Source organism: Otolemur garnettii, unplaced genomic scaffold (assembly GCF_000181295.1).
Source record: "Otolemur garnettii isolate 467f Iridium unplaced genomic scaffold, OtoGar3 scaffold00164, whole genome shotgun sequence".
Lineage (NCBI taxonomy): Eukaryota > Metazoa > Chordata > Mammalia > Primates > Galagidae > Otolemur > Otolemur garnettii.
In genome coordinates, this window is record NW_003852559.1 from 2,259,293 (window position 1) to 2,272,709 (window position 13,417).

The 13,417-nt window shown below is 38.6% G+C and overlaps 1 protein-coding gene and 1 pseudogene across 1 annotated transcript in view; one reads left to right on the plus strand and one right to left on the minus strand.

Moving 5' to 3' along the window:
- The window catches only part of SEC24D (SEC24 homolog D, COPII coat complex component), a 115,715-nt gene that overhangs the window by 60,904 nt on the left and 41,394 nt on the right, over positions 1–13,417 (plus strand). The window contains exons 9-10 of the mRNA XM_012811565.2: positions 2,599–2,737; positions 6,147–6,262. Coding sequence (XP_012667019.1) covers positions 2,599–2,737; positions 6,147–6,262 — 255 coding nt within the window. The remainder of the gene's footprint in view (positions 1–2,598; positions 2,738–6,146; positions 6,263–13,417) is intronic.
- The window catches only part of LOC105888033, a 1,478-nt pseudogene continuing 339 nt past the window's right edge, over positions 12,279–13,417 (minus strand).

The following is a 13,417-nucleotide window of genomic DNA, read 5'->3' on the forward strand; positions in this document are numbered from 1 at the left end:
AAAGCTGTACACACTAGGCCTTAACCCAGAGGACAAGTGAGATTAGCTATTTATGAGCTCCTGTACACTCCTGTAGATAAGTGGACATCTGGAGAGAGCAAAGGAAAATCTGATGATTTTCAGCAAGGCCTGGGAGAGATGGAAGAAGACAGCGTAATTTAGAACCCCTTGCCCAGTTGCCTGAAAATAAAATGTAAACAGTTAAAAAGCTTTTAACATTCTTTACTGTCACTTCTATTGTCTGAAGTCCTTACTTACCTATCCATCATCTGGTTTCCAAAAGAGTAAGAATTGGGGGAGGGGGGACCTTGTAAGTGTATTTAATAGCCTAAATACAGATATGACTTGACTCTAATTTATTGCTAGACATTCATTTTTCAGGTCTGCAAGTTTGAATTTGCCAGGACTGGAATGCTGAGGTGTTAGTTGCTGACATTTTTACAGTAATTTTAGGCTAGGCCTGCCTTTGAGCAAGTCATATCAGTGATAATGTCAGATTTCTTCCATTATGCCTTGCTTGTATAGAAAATAATTGCATCGTGTTCTGTTTCTAAAGCCTCTCAAGGAATTCATTATAGTGTTTTGAACTATTTGAAAATAAAAGGATGAGAAAAGTAAACTAGGATGAGTGAATGCAAATTGCAGAATTCCTCCTATTTTAACTTCTAACAGCATCTCTTGATCTCAGAGGTTGAAGTTGAGAACAGAACAGTAACCAGAGGCAAGATTGATTATTGCATTTTTGATCCGAAAGAAGCTACCTGATCAGTACATTTTGGGTTGTCTTTCACTTCTTAAATCTCTAGCTCCTTTCGTTGTCTGAAGAGTCTCTACTTTGTACCTTCACATTTTTGCTTCCCTCTTGTTCCTTCTTATTACAGCTAAAGAGAATAAACATTTGTCACTTTATGCCTTTCAAACTAACGGTTTGTATAAAAGAGCATTGTATACATCAATACATAAATTCATGTGTGTGAATATATATTTAAACCAAGTTTCTTGCATGTTTTAAAAATCCACTGTGACTCTCAACTTTTAACCTCTAGATTGTATCAGAATCTTCTGAAAGGTGGACAGCAGATTCTTTATCTTCTAGATCTGGATCACTTTTGCAATAACATTTTACAGTAATCGACAAGTTAGCCTTTGGGAACTGAAGCCTATCTCATGCTCATCCAGCTATAACTCTTGTATGAAAGATAACTCTGTCCTGAGCTGAGTGGTTTTGAGAGAGGACAGGTTGTTCTGGACAAAAATGATGTTACAGCTGTTTTGTGCAGACACAGTGCTCTGTACTGCACTTGTATTACTCATCTAATCCCCGTCACAGCCCTACAGGGCACCACCAGAGCTGTCCCCGTGTTGTGGATCACAAGAGAGAATGTAAGCAAGAAAATTCAATCCATCCTCTGGCTTCCTTGAGGCAAGAGGAGGGAAAGAGGGCAGTGCAGAGGCAGGACGGAAGGATTTAGAATGCTTTTTTTTTTTACCTTTTAAATCCTTTCCCTGATTTTGTTGCGTCTTGAACTAAACCTGTATTTTTCTGCTTTGAGACCTCACAACTCATTTCTGAAACCTCCACAGGGCATCAGTTTTCACATTAAACATCTGGGCAGGGACAAAGGGAGATCTTGGTTTTCTAATTAGGGTTGGAGCAGAAACTGGCCTGGTGACTCCACCCCACCCACCTGCCTCCTGCTCTTCAGGCCTTCTTGGAAAAGCAGTCCACTTTATATCTTTTTCATTAAAGAAAAATTTAATTGACATGCTAAACTCTACAATTCTCAGGCTTTCTTAAAAAATATTATCTTTAAGAAGATTTATAAAAACAAGAAGAACCTTTGTGGTTTTATTTTGAAAGCTAGAAGAGTTGAAAAACAAGGCAGACTTCTAATGCGGAGTGTTTTTACTTTCCAACTGTAAAAGACCTATAATGGTTTCTGCGTGTGTTTATGAGAAGAAAGCAATGGAATGATTTATTTTCGGTTCTGGCAAAGCATAAGCAGCCACTTTGAGTATTCAGTGAAACATTTGTCATCTGATAAAGTAACAGAAAACACAGAATCGACCTCCTTACCTAAATAAGTCAACGTTACTGCATATTTTTTCAGATAGTTGCATTTTCAAAGAAATTTCTTGTATACTTTGAGGGAACTATCTAAACAATACACTGCTATGCAAACTAGAGCTTTGCAAATCAGACCCAACTCTCTTCTTTGTTTATAGTCTATGAACAAACTTAGCAAAATGTATGATGCAAGGTGTCCAGGATGTTTTTAACATAAGCACAGTTAACATTATTACCATCACTCTATGTTCTTTCCCTTGCCACACACGTACCGGTGAATACACATGCATGTAGACATAGCTGTATGTTTGTAAATGAGATGCAAACCGAAAATAATTTTGTTTGGGTATTGCGGACTCCATGTTATTGCTATAAATTCATGTGTTATCAAGAAAAGCATCTTTACTGTCCCGGGGCAAATGCTGAAAGTATACAGTTTCTTACAGAGCGCCATTAGAAGACTTTTTAAAGTTATAATACCTAGAAATCCTGTACTCACCTATTAATTTAATTTTATTTCCTTTTTATAGACTCCACTTTTCTTGGTAAATCATGGAGAGAATGGACCAGTCAGATGCAACAGGTGCAAGGCCTACATGTGCCCGTTTATGCAGTTCATTGAAGGCGGCAGAAGGTATCAGTGTGGATTCTGCAACTGTGTGAATGATGGTAAGTGGTGCCATGAAATTCTCTTTGTGAGAGCTCCTTATTATGAAATAAAATATACTTCTTAGCTTGCGAAAAACAGATTGTTTTTCTATATAGCTGTACCTCCTCTCTTCCCTCCCCTCTTCTCTTCTGTCCTACCCTGGGTAGAGTGCTATGGCATCATCATACCTCCCAGCAACTTCAATCTCTTGGGCTCAGGCGATCCTCTTGCCTCAGCTTCTTCCCTCTCTCCCCTACATTCCTCTCTCCCTCTGTTTCCCAAGCTGGAGTGCAGTGACATCTCAAATTCCTGGGCTCAAGTGATCCTCCTGCCTCTGGCTCCTGAGTAACTGGGACTGCAGGTGGGTGCATTGCACCACCATGCCTAGCTAATTTTATTATTATTGTTATTATTATTTTTTTTTATAGAAACAAAGTCTCACTGTATTTCCCAGCTGGTCTCAAACTCTTGGCCTCAAGTCATCTTCCCATCCTGCTTCCCAAGATTATAGGTATAAGCCACCACACTCAGCTTCTAAATTTGTAATCCTTCGGTATTAAATGAAGCACATTTTTAGGCTAACAATGTTTGCACATTTATTCACAAAATTTACAGATTTTGTTTTGAACCGTGTGATGATTATTAGAATGTGAGTTTTCTGGGGGTTTCTCTCTTCTCCTTATCTTCATGGACGCTTCCCTGTAGAGCTTCAGCTCTGAAGTCTGTCTGCCCTTGAACCATGTCTCCTGTGGGCGCTGGCTCCTCCCTAATGACAGCTGAGCTCAGGCACAGTTTGGGCATGTGATACTGCCTCTGTGTCCTCCTGGCTCCATGAGCGTTCTCTGCACACCTTGTTTCCCTGCCCCCTTGTTACATGTCCATGGCTTTACCCAACTTAGGGTGCCAGAGATAAACTTTATGAGTCTTTCTCACGAAGACCTTTGATCCTTTTTAAAAAATGACTTGCAGAGGGAGGCGCCTGTGGCTCAGTGAGTAGGGCGCCGGCCCCATATACCGAGGGTGGTGGATTCAAACCCAGCCCCGGCCAGACTGCAACAAAAAATAGCCGGGCGTTGTGGCGGGCACCTGTAGTCCCAGCTACTTGGGAGGCTGAGGCAGAAGAATCGCCTAAGCCCAGGAGTTGGAGGATGCTGGAGTGACTCTGCTGAACTCTACTGAGGGCGAAAAAGTGAGACTCTGTCTCTACAAAAAAAAAAAAAATGACTTGCAGAGTTGAATCATTGGCATCTCCCCTCATCTTAAAGACTGTAGTGGGGGCTTCTTGGGGCATCTCTCTCTTTGCACCTACTGTGGCTCAGAGTAAATTAGATGTCCCAGTGAGACCAGAGTCCATTAGTGCTCCTCCCTTATTTCTCTTTCTAAGGAAGATCTTGTTTTATCTTTCATCCTGGATGAAATCTGCAATCAAATCCTTGGCTGTCACTCAGTCTTGGGACCTCGATCAGGATCCCCGTGATGATTCACTTCTCTGCACTTTAGTTTTGAGGGGGAAGTCGTGAATGAAGGCAGAGGCCTCTCCCAAAGCATTTGAATGAAGGCCCTCACCAAGACCCCTAGCACCTCACCGTCTTCCTCCAGGCCTTCAGCTTTCTCAGGAAGGTGATCAGAAATTTATCCAGTACATAATTCAGCAGGGATCTTCAATTTGCTATGACCCCCTGGCTCACACTTAATGTGTCAGCTCAGGCTTAAAAGGTCCAGGTAGAAAAAACTACTCAGATTTCTTGTCTTCACACAATGGACTCTGGTCCTTTGGGTGTCCCCTCCTAGGAGACTGCTGTGTTCATTTTCCAGTATTATTTATATTAGGCTCCAATATTCCTTCCTACAAAGAAGCCAGAATCCCTTAGATTTATGTTGACCCCTACATTCTTCATTTAGATTTAACAAAGCAAGGCAGGAGGATCACTGGAAAATGTCCAGAGGCTGGCCAGTGGGGAGAATGTTAGGTCAGAGGCATACAGGGATACCAGGGTCACAAGGCAGTGCATAATTTATGATGTGACTTGAATTTTGGCTTATAAAAGATGATGGATAGGACAGCGCCTGTGGCTCAAGGAGTAGGGTGCTGGCCTCATATACTGGGGTGGTGGATTCAAGCCCGGCCCCGGCCAAAACTGCGCACAAAAAAGAGATGACGGATGATATTAAATGCTAATGAATATAAAATTAATTTTAAAAGGAACATATTACATGTAGATATGTAGATGTAAGTGAATTACAGGTTATAAGATATGGCAGTTACTGTAATATACATTGTAAGCCAGCCCAGCTGCTTCCTCTGGCTCATCTACATGTAACCGAGTAGCAATTTAAGATCCTCACAGTTTGCTTACCTGGCTGAGCCTGTCAGTTTCCACTTCTGTAATCTTTCCAAGATGTTGAATTTTCGAAATTGAGAGAGTCATATGTACATATGAACCTTTTAAAACTTGTTTTAAAAGAAATAGCCATAGGAGGCTAAGAACACAGAACAATGAAGCCTCAGTGATTTTTTTTTTTTTAAATCCAACCTAAGAAAACAGTCCTGTTGTAATCCTTATGTCAGTTTCACAACTAAAAATAAAGAATGCTGAGTTTTTGGCTTAAAAATGGAAAGCATTATTTCTATGGTTTGTGCAAATGGTAATGTTGTTCTTTACAGAATGCTTAAAACCAGAGCATTGCTGGTTTTTCTAACTACTTCTGTCAGCAGTGGTTTAATAGCCAGCCCTATTAATCTCAAGGCAGCAGGAGCTCATTTGCACAGAGATACCAGGCCATATTTGTCCAAGTGTTCAGTATGTGACTCAGAAGTGTTCCTGAGCTTTTGGATGGCTTCCAGGTCTTTGCCAGAACTAACCTTCTTAGACATTTGAATCAAATTAAAGTTCCTCAGCTGAGATCTCAGCAGCGTAGTCTTTCCCTAATACAGTAATCCTCTCCACTCTTAACCCCAAACATTAAAAGATTATTATGCAAACTCTCCATGGCTCTGGACATCTCTTAATTAAAGCATAAAAGTCCAAACAACCTATGTTTATTTTGTGAGGTATATTACAAATTCAAATAGTTACAAAAGTAAGAATTCTTTTTAAAAAAGGTAATTTAATAGAGACAATTAAATTTGGGTTATGACAGCTTAAAATCACTAGTGCTTTTATCCCCATCTCTCCCTGATGGTCTAAATCATAAGTGCTCTTTGTCATCAATAACTTTTAGAAGAGTCAAGAGGATTTTTCAGAAAATGCTCCTATTCTCCAAGACATCTTTTCAAAATAGTAGATGTTTAGAATATACTACATTCCAACTTTAAAGTACTTTTCTTCTTAAACTAACTCCTTTCTTCTCATAGTGAATTTTGAGAGCTTATTAAGTTGTCTGTGTTTGTGAAAACAAAGATTTCCTTTCCTGTTTTGTTTTTATTAGTTCCACCATTCTATTTCCAACATCTGGACCACATTGGAAGGAGACTGGACCACTATGAAAAGCCAGAGTTATCTCTAGGATCTTATGAATATGTTGCTACTTTGGATTACTGCAGAGTAAGTGTTCCCAGGACTTCAAATGTTTATACGTGGATGTTGGATTCATGTGAATAGCTTTCATATGCAAAGACCTGACTCTTGATTCACAAAGCGTTTTGGTGGTACCAGGCAGATATAGTAATGCCTAAGACACAGATCCTGTCTTCTAGGTTATTAACATGATTCAGGGGCCAAACCGTCCACTGGAGTGATCATTTTTAAAAACTGAAATGTGGTGCCAGAAATAGAAAACTGTACTTTTTATGTGTCTGCCAGATGCAATATCCTAGGTTCTTAACAAAGCAGTTTGCATATAGTGCGTCTGCCTTACTTGTTTTATCAATAGTCTCAGAAAAACTTTCCCTTCCAAGCCAAAAGCTTAACCAAAATGGTCAGTAGGACTGTGGCTGTGTGTCTGTGCTCCCTTCTCACTGCAGTCCTTACCACAGTGGTTCAGACTCTCTGAATCCCCTTTAGACTGTCTCCGCAGCCTGGGACCCCAGCCTGTGGTTTGCCTGCTCTAAAATGTAACTGTGAGATTCCCTCCTCTACCTCCTGCAAACCTCTATGGGTTCTTTCTTTTCTAAAAAGTTAAGTTAAAAAACATTTAGCACAGTGCTTTATGCCTGTAATCCTCACTCTGGGACGTCAAGGTGGGTAGATCACTTGAGACCAGCCAGAGCAAAAGTGAAACCTCGACTCTACTAAGCGTAGGAAAACTAGCCAGGCATCGTGGTGGGTATCTATAGTCCCAGTTACTTGGGAGGCTGAGGCAAGAGGATCATTTGAGCCAAAGAAGTTTGAGCTGAGCTATGATGCCGTGGCAGTCTACCCAGAGTGACAGAGTGAGACTGTCTGAATACAAACAAACACACAAACAAAACCCAAGCATTTAGCTTTCCTTGGAAGGACATTATTAGACCCCCAAACTATCACCTCAGCCATATTATTTTCAATTGTATGGAACTCTCACCTCCTACTCTGAACCGTTTAGTTCCTTAACAGCACTGTGCCTTTATAGCAGAATCTTTTTTACCAGAATGTCTTTCCATGTTCCTGTCATATCTATATGTATCCTGGCTGGAAAACTCCTACTTACTCTGTAACGCCTGGCAGAAATTTGTGTGTGTGTGCACATGTGTGTGTGCACGCTGCGCTTTCTCTGCCTGCCTCATGGTAGTTATCTGCTACAGCTTCTGTTTTAACAGAATTTGGTCTGCATGTATGTTTTCCCAGCTCTCCTCATGGAGTTGAAATCTTCTTGTATATCTACCCTCTTAGTAGATTCGGATATCCTTAGGGCCCCAGTCTTGTCCTGGTCAACTTTATGACATTTACCACATCTGGCACAGGGTGGGCAGTTGATCAGTATCTGTAGAATGAATGAATGGTGAATGAACGTGTGAATTTGGAGATGTGTCACTATTCTCAGGCCTGGCCATTTCCCTTCTCCAGTATCCCCATCATCATGGGGTCCTTGCAGGGGTTTCAAACCCTTCAGTGATTTGAAAGTCTTATCTTCTTACATTTCAGCTCAGATTTCAGCTTATATCTCTGAAGCAATATGTATGGACTCCAAGGAATGGGGCTGTTCTGCCTTATTTTTTCGTTTCCTCTTTGAAAAATGAATGCCTACTATTGCTCAATTTCCAGAAAATAGCTTCCAACCCATAGTTTTCTTTCACAGATGTTTGCTGGGGACAAGTATTGAGTATAGATAACAATGAACATTTTTCCTAACTGATCTTTTTAAGTTGACTGACTCTTAAATTTTTTTTTCTGTTAATATAGCTCATTCCATTTATTTTACTTTTTTATGTGATTGTTTTACACTGTATTACATAGGGCTGGGTATTAAAGAAAACTTAATGCTTTATGACTTTAAAATGTCACACTTGAGCATTTGGGAAAATTTGGAAACATTTTTGGTACAAATGCTTTATTTCAGGGAACAAGCATGTCCTAAAGTACAATTACTCTTGGGTAGTTTATTTGTTCTTAACTTCTATTGAATGAAGGAGAATCATTGGGCAATATATAAACATTTAATGTTCTAATTAAATGTAATAAAGCCATTGTAACTAGCAATGGAAAATTTATTCATGGATCTTTGCAACTGTAGTATAAATCTAACCATGCTCTGAATTTCCAGTTTTCTGCCAGAAAGGCTACATTATCTTGATTTTATGCTTTTTTAGTAGAAACTTAGGCAGAGAGTCAAATCTATTTCTGGGAACAAAAGTCTTAGTATCTTCAAACTCTGTTATCTGGAAATGTTCCAGAAGTCTAATTGATGGGAAATCTCACCCAGCAAGCAAGAAACCAAATAAAAATTATACATTTTAAAGAATTTTCTAGGTTTAAATAAACTTTCTTTCCTTATTCTAAGTAGGGTTCATAATAAATATGCTGTACATATCTTTAAATTTAATTATAATTTAAAATGAAATGAAAGTGTAATAATGAGATGGCTTGGGGATTTGGATGATGAAAATGAGCTTATTTAATTTGTAAGTATATTTTTTAATGCTACCCATGCCAAAAAGGGAATTGCAAAATCGTATTTTCCCTATTCATTTTAGTTTAATGTCAATTTTAGATAATAAAATTAACATTTATTGAACATTTACTATGTGTCAGACTCTATGCCAGATTCTTCCTTTGTAATTGTATCATTTAATCCTCACTGTGAATCCACGTGGTCAGTACCACCATTAAGTGAAGAAACTGAAGCTTAGTGAGCTTCAGTGCCCATCTTAGGCCATACATCTAGGTAGTGACGGAGCCAGAGTGACACCCGTTTCTGTGTGACCACAGAACCCCTCTTCCTTGTCCATATACACTGTGGTTGTATAAGCAAGTATTCACAAAATCCCCCTGGAGTTCCCCTGGAGAAAAAAGACCTCAGCTATGTCAAATAACTAAGATTGTATTATTTATGTTTATAGAATATATCTGCATATAAAGTATACCTGAAATGTAAAGTGTTCTTCCAAATCAGCATTTTTTTCCTAAATAAACATGTACATTCTTCATTTAATTCTAATTCACTTTCTAATTCACTTTGACAAGATGATAAACCTGTTCTTGAGGTGCTTCCATGTATATGCCTGATAAGGGACATATGTGATTATGATATAAACTCAAATATGATAAATGCTATAAGAATAGAATAGAGTGTCATAAGAAAATAGGATTTTTAGGCTTCAAAGGGGAAGTTAAGTTGGGTAAATCATGAGCAGACGATCAACATATGAAAATGGAAAAGGGGGAAACTGAATTGTGGGAAGAAATAGTTTCACAAAAGTATTGACAATTTACTCAGATTTTCTTAGGGGTGAGGCAGGCATCGTAGATGAGTCACATGGACCTACTATGGAGAGTAGGATAATTAGAATATTCTCCCTTCCCATAAAACATATTCAAATTCAAATATTTTTTTGGAAACACTGTGCCAAATAAAACACTCTTCCAGCCAAATTCTTGGCTCAAGCCCACTAGTCTGTGACTTCTGGACAAGAGATGTTTTGAAAATGACAACCACTTAAGTTGTTAGGAGAACGTGAATTGGGAATAATGGGAACTAAAGCTGGGAAATTATTTGGAGACACAGTTTATCTTTTTATTTTCTGGTGGGTCTAGCATCGTATCTTTGATCTCTTAGGGTTTTATACATGTTTGTTAAAAGGTTAGTCTTGAGTGCCAGAGCATTGAAGAACTGATGTTAATTCAGTAGGCGAAGAGGACAATTAAAGTTAGGATGACTTTCCATTAATTCACCAAACATCCATCCCTTCATGTGTTTATTCACTCAATCAGTCAACCAGTAATGAGCACTCTTTCTAGTGCCGTGCTTTGTGCTGAGTGCTGAGGACCAATGAGCTTCCTGTTCTTAGAGGAGTAGCATTGTGATCTGTATTTTGCCTTAGTTTTTTTCTGACAACAATATGTCAGAATACAAGAGAGGAGAGAGATTTGAGGCAAGTAAGCGTTAGAAGTTAGTGTAGTAGTCCAAGTAAGAGAAAATGAAGGTAGTACGATAGTTCCTCAAATAATTAGAAATAGAATTACCATATGACCATCAATTCCATTTTTGTTTATATACTCAGAATAATTACAGAGTCTCAAAAATATATTTGCACATCTGTGTTCATAGCAGCATTACACATTATAGCCTAAAGGTGGAAGCAACCAAGTATCCATTGACAGATAAATGCTTAAACAAAATGTGGTGTACACATACAATGAAATATCATTCAGCCTTAAAAGGAAGGGAAGCCTGACACATGCTACAACTTGGATGAATGTCGAGCATATTATGCTACATGAAATAAGCATGTTGTATGATTCTACCTTTATGAGGTATCTAGGGTCATCAGATTCATAGGGACAGGAAGTAGGATGGTGGTTGCCAGGAGAAGGGCAATGGAAATTGTTTAATGGGTACAGAGTTTCAGTTTTACAAGATGAAAGGAGTTTTGTGATGGACGGTAGTGAGGTTGTACAGTGTGAATGCACTTAATACTATTGAAATGTACACTTAAAATGGTTAGGGTGGTGACTTTTATGTTATTTTTTTTTTAACCCAATTAAAACTAACCAAAAAGAGAGAAAAAGAAGCTCTAAATTGCAGCCCTGAAACTAAAAGAAACTAAAAGGCCTTCACCGTTAACTGGTTGAGACAGTCAGATTTCAACCTCAGATTATTTTTTTTACAGGATTCTAAGAAATGTTCTCATGACTTCTAGAATTTTGAGTCTGAGGTGCTATAGCTAATTGGAATGTGCTGGCCTTGAGGTCAAAAAAGAGATGGGAGAGAATTTGAAGAGTCACCCATATAGAGATGCTGGTTGAAATGAGCAAGTGAACGCAATTCCTGTGATGGAACGCGTGGTGAGAGGAAAGGAGAAGGGGTTCCTGGGTGAAAGATGAGGAAATGAGAAAGAGAAGCCAGGGTGGAAGCAACCAAGTGTCTCCTGACAGGTGAACGGATAAACAAAATGTTCCAGAGTGAGAAAAATGGGGAGGAAAGGCTTCCCTGGCAGCTAAGGAAGCGAAAGCGGTGTCTGAAGTTGTAAAGAGGCGCAAGAGATTTAGGATGAGTGCAGGATTTTATTTCAAATCTTTGTAGGTAGGTCCGTGACCTCTAAGGGAGCAGTTTTGGTAAGGCAAGCCGGAGAACCAGATCTTTTTAGTGTGCGTGCATGTTAAGCTTGGTTGGACAAAGCAAGCTGGATCGAATGGGTAGAAAACTAGATTAAGGAAGCTAATGATGAGCTGTTACCGTCATCTAGGCATGAAATGATAAGCTTCCATACAGTGAAGAGGAGGGATGGGAGCAAATACCATGGAAGAATCATTCTGAGAAAAGCAATGAGACGACTCAGTGATTGAAGGGAAAGGAACAGCCAGATCTGATTTCACATTTTCAAGTCTTTGAGTTGGCGTGTAGTGATGTTATTGATAAAGATAGAAAAATTGGAAGAGAATGTGATCTAGAGGAATGATGAATTAATTTTGCATATATAAAAAACAAGGTATAGTGAAACATTGCTGTGGAAATATGCAGGTTGGAGATGTGGAAAATATTTAATGGGAAGTGGGTAATGCTGAATTTAGGAGAGAACAAGAATGGCGAGGTACATTTGGATTCATCACAAAGAGGTTTTGGTTTTATTAACAGAAATGGTTATTTAAATCAGCATAAACCTATGTTACGAATTAGGTGGTAATCAGGAATGATTTGCCAAAAGACATACTCACGTTTATAGTAGAGTTCCTCCATCTCTTTTTTAGTTTTATTTTGGCAAAGGGATGAAGTTTTCAGGCTGATGATTTTTAAGTCCTGTAATTTCTTTTTATTTAAAATGAAAGACTTTTATGATAAATTGTTATAGCTTAGCCTTGTAGGGGATATGGAATGAATCAATAAGATAATCTATAGACATTATCTAATTTTATAATAATTAAATACAATTTTATTTTAGAACATTTTTATGATTTATAATAAACTTAAAAACATTAAGGTCTGAACTCTTTATTCTCTAGTGTCGGTTACTAAAGTTGTTTGCCTGTGGCTGTCATTTTTAAATATTTAGTAAGAAATAACTGAAGAGTCACTTCCTAAGAGCTTTTTGAACACCAGCCAGTAAAGGGACAAGTAAGCAAGAAAACGTTTTCATCACAGCTGCTCTGTGCTAGAGTGATTGTGTGAAACAAAGAAAAGGCCTAACATTCCATTTTTACTATAGACGTGTAAGCAATTAGGTAAGTAATAATATGGTACAAAGTTTTAGGTATGCAGCTACATTTTCTTTTTAGCTTTTCTATCTTGTTTTTAATACAGTGGTATATCTACTCTGATGGCAAACCATCCAGCTAAATCTCCACATCACACTTTGCAAAACTGCTTGTGATTAGCAAATTAGTTAGCTTTGGCACGGAGCTGTGCTCACTTGCCCGTGACAGCCTGGAAGCTGGTTTTGATACTGGTGACAGAGCATCGCGAATGACAAGTTTCACACTGTAAGAAATAATGTCAGGGTCTTTCTGCAGAATTGTGTCCGGTGATCAGCATGTGTGACAAGTGACATACTCCTTGATATATCTTTTCAAGACATTTTTTATCTGTTTCTGTTGGAATCTTCCTTCCATTACAAGCTGATTATTGCCATCTACAGAGCCCCTTGTACCCAATTCAGCCAATAAAAATGCAAGAAGATGTTTTGGCTGACGATGTAACAATTTACAGATTATCTGTGAAGTTAACAAAAGAAGTTTTCTTGGTTCCTACTTGGACGACCTGTGGAAGTTTCATGACAAATTTCCTTTTCTTTCCAGCAACCATATCTGGATCCTTTTCCCTCATGATGTTCACACTCGATTCAGTAACTCTTCACCTGTATAGTCTCTTTCTGAGCCTGCCCAAGCAGGGCCCGTCTGGTTACTGAATGAAATACCATCATCTTTTTGCTGTCTTCATCTTCTACAGCTTCATCTTTCTCTAGTATTTCATCCTCATCTGAGAAGTTAACATTCTTCTTTTTCTTCTTTTTCTTGCCAAGCATAATGTCAAGGTCATCGTCTGGTTCAGCTGGTTCTTGAACATCACTTTCAATCTTAAGATCCTTTACACCTTCTTCAGCTTCATCAATATCAAATATCTTTTTTTTT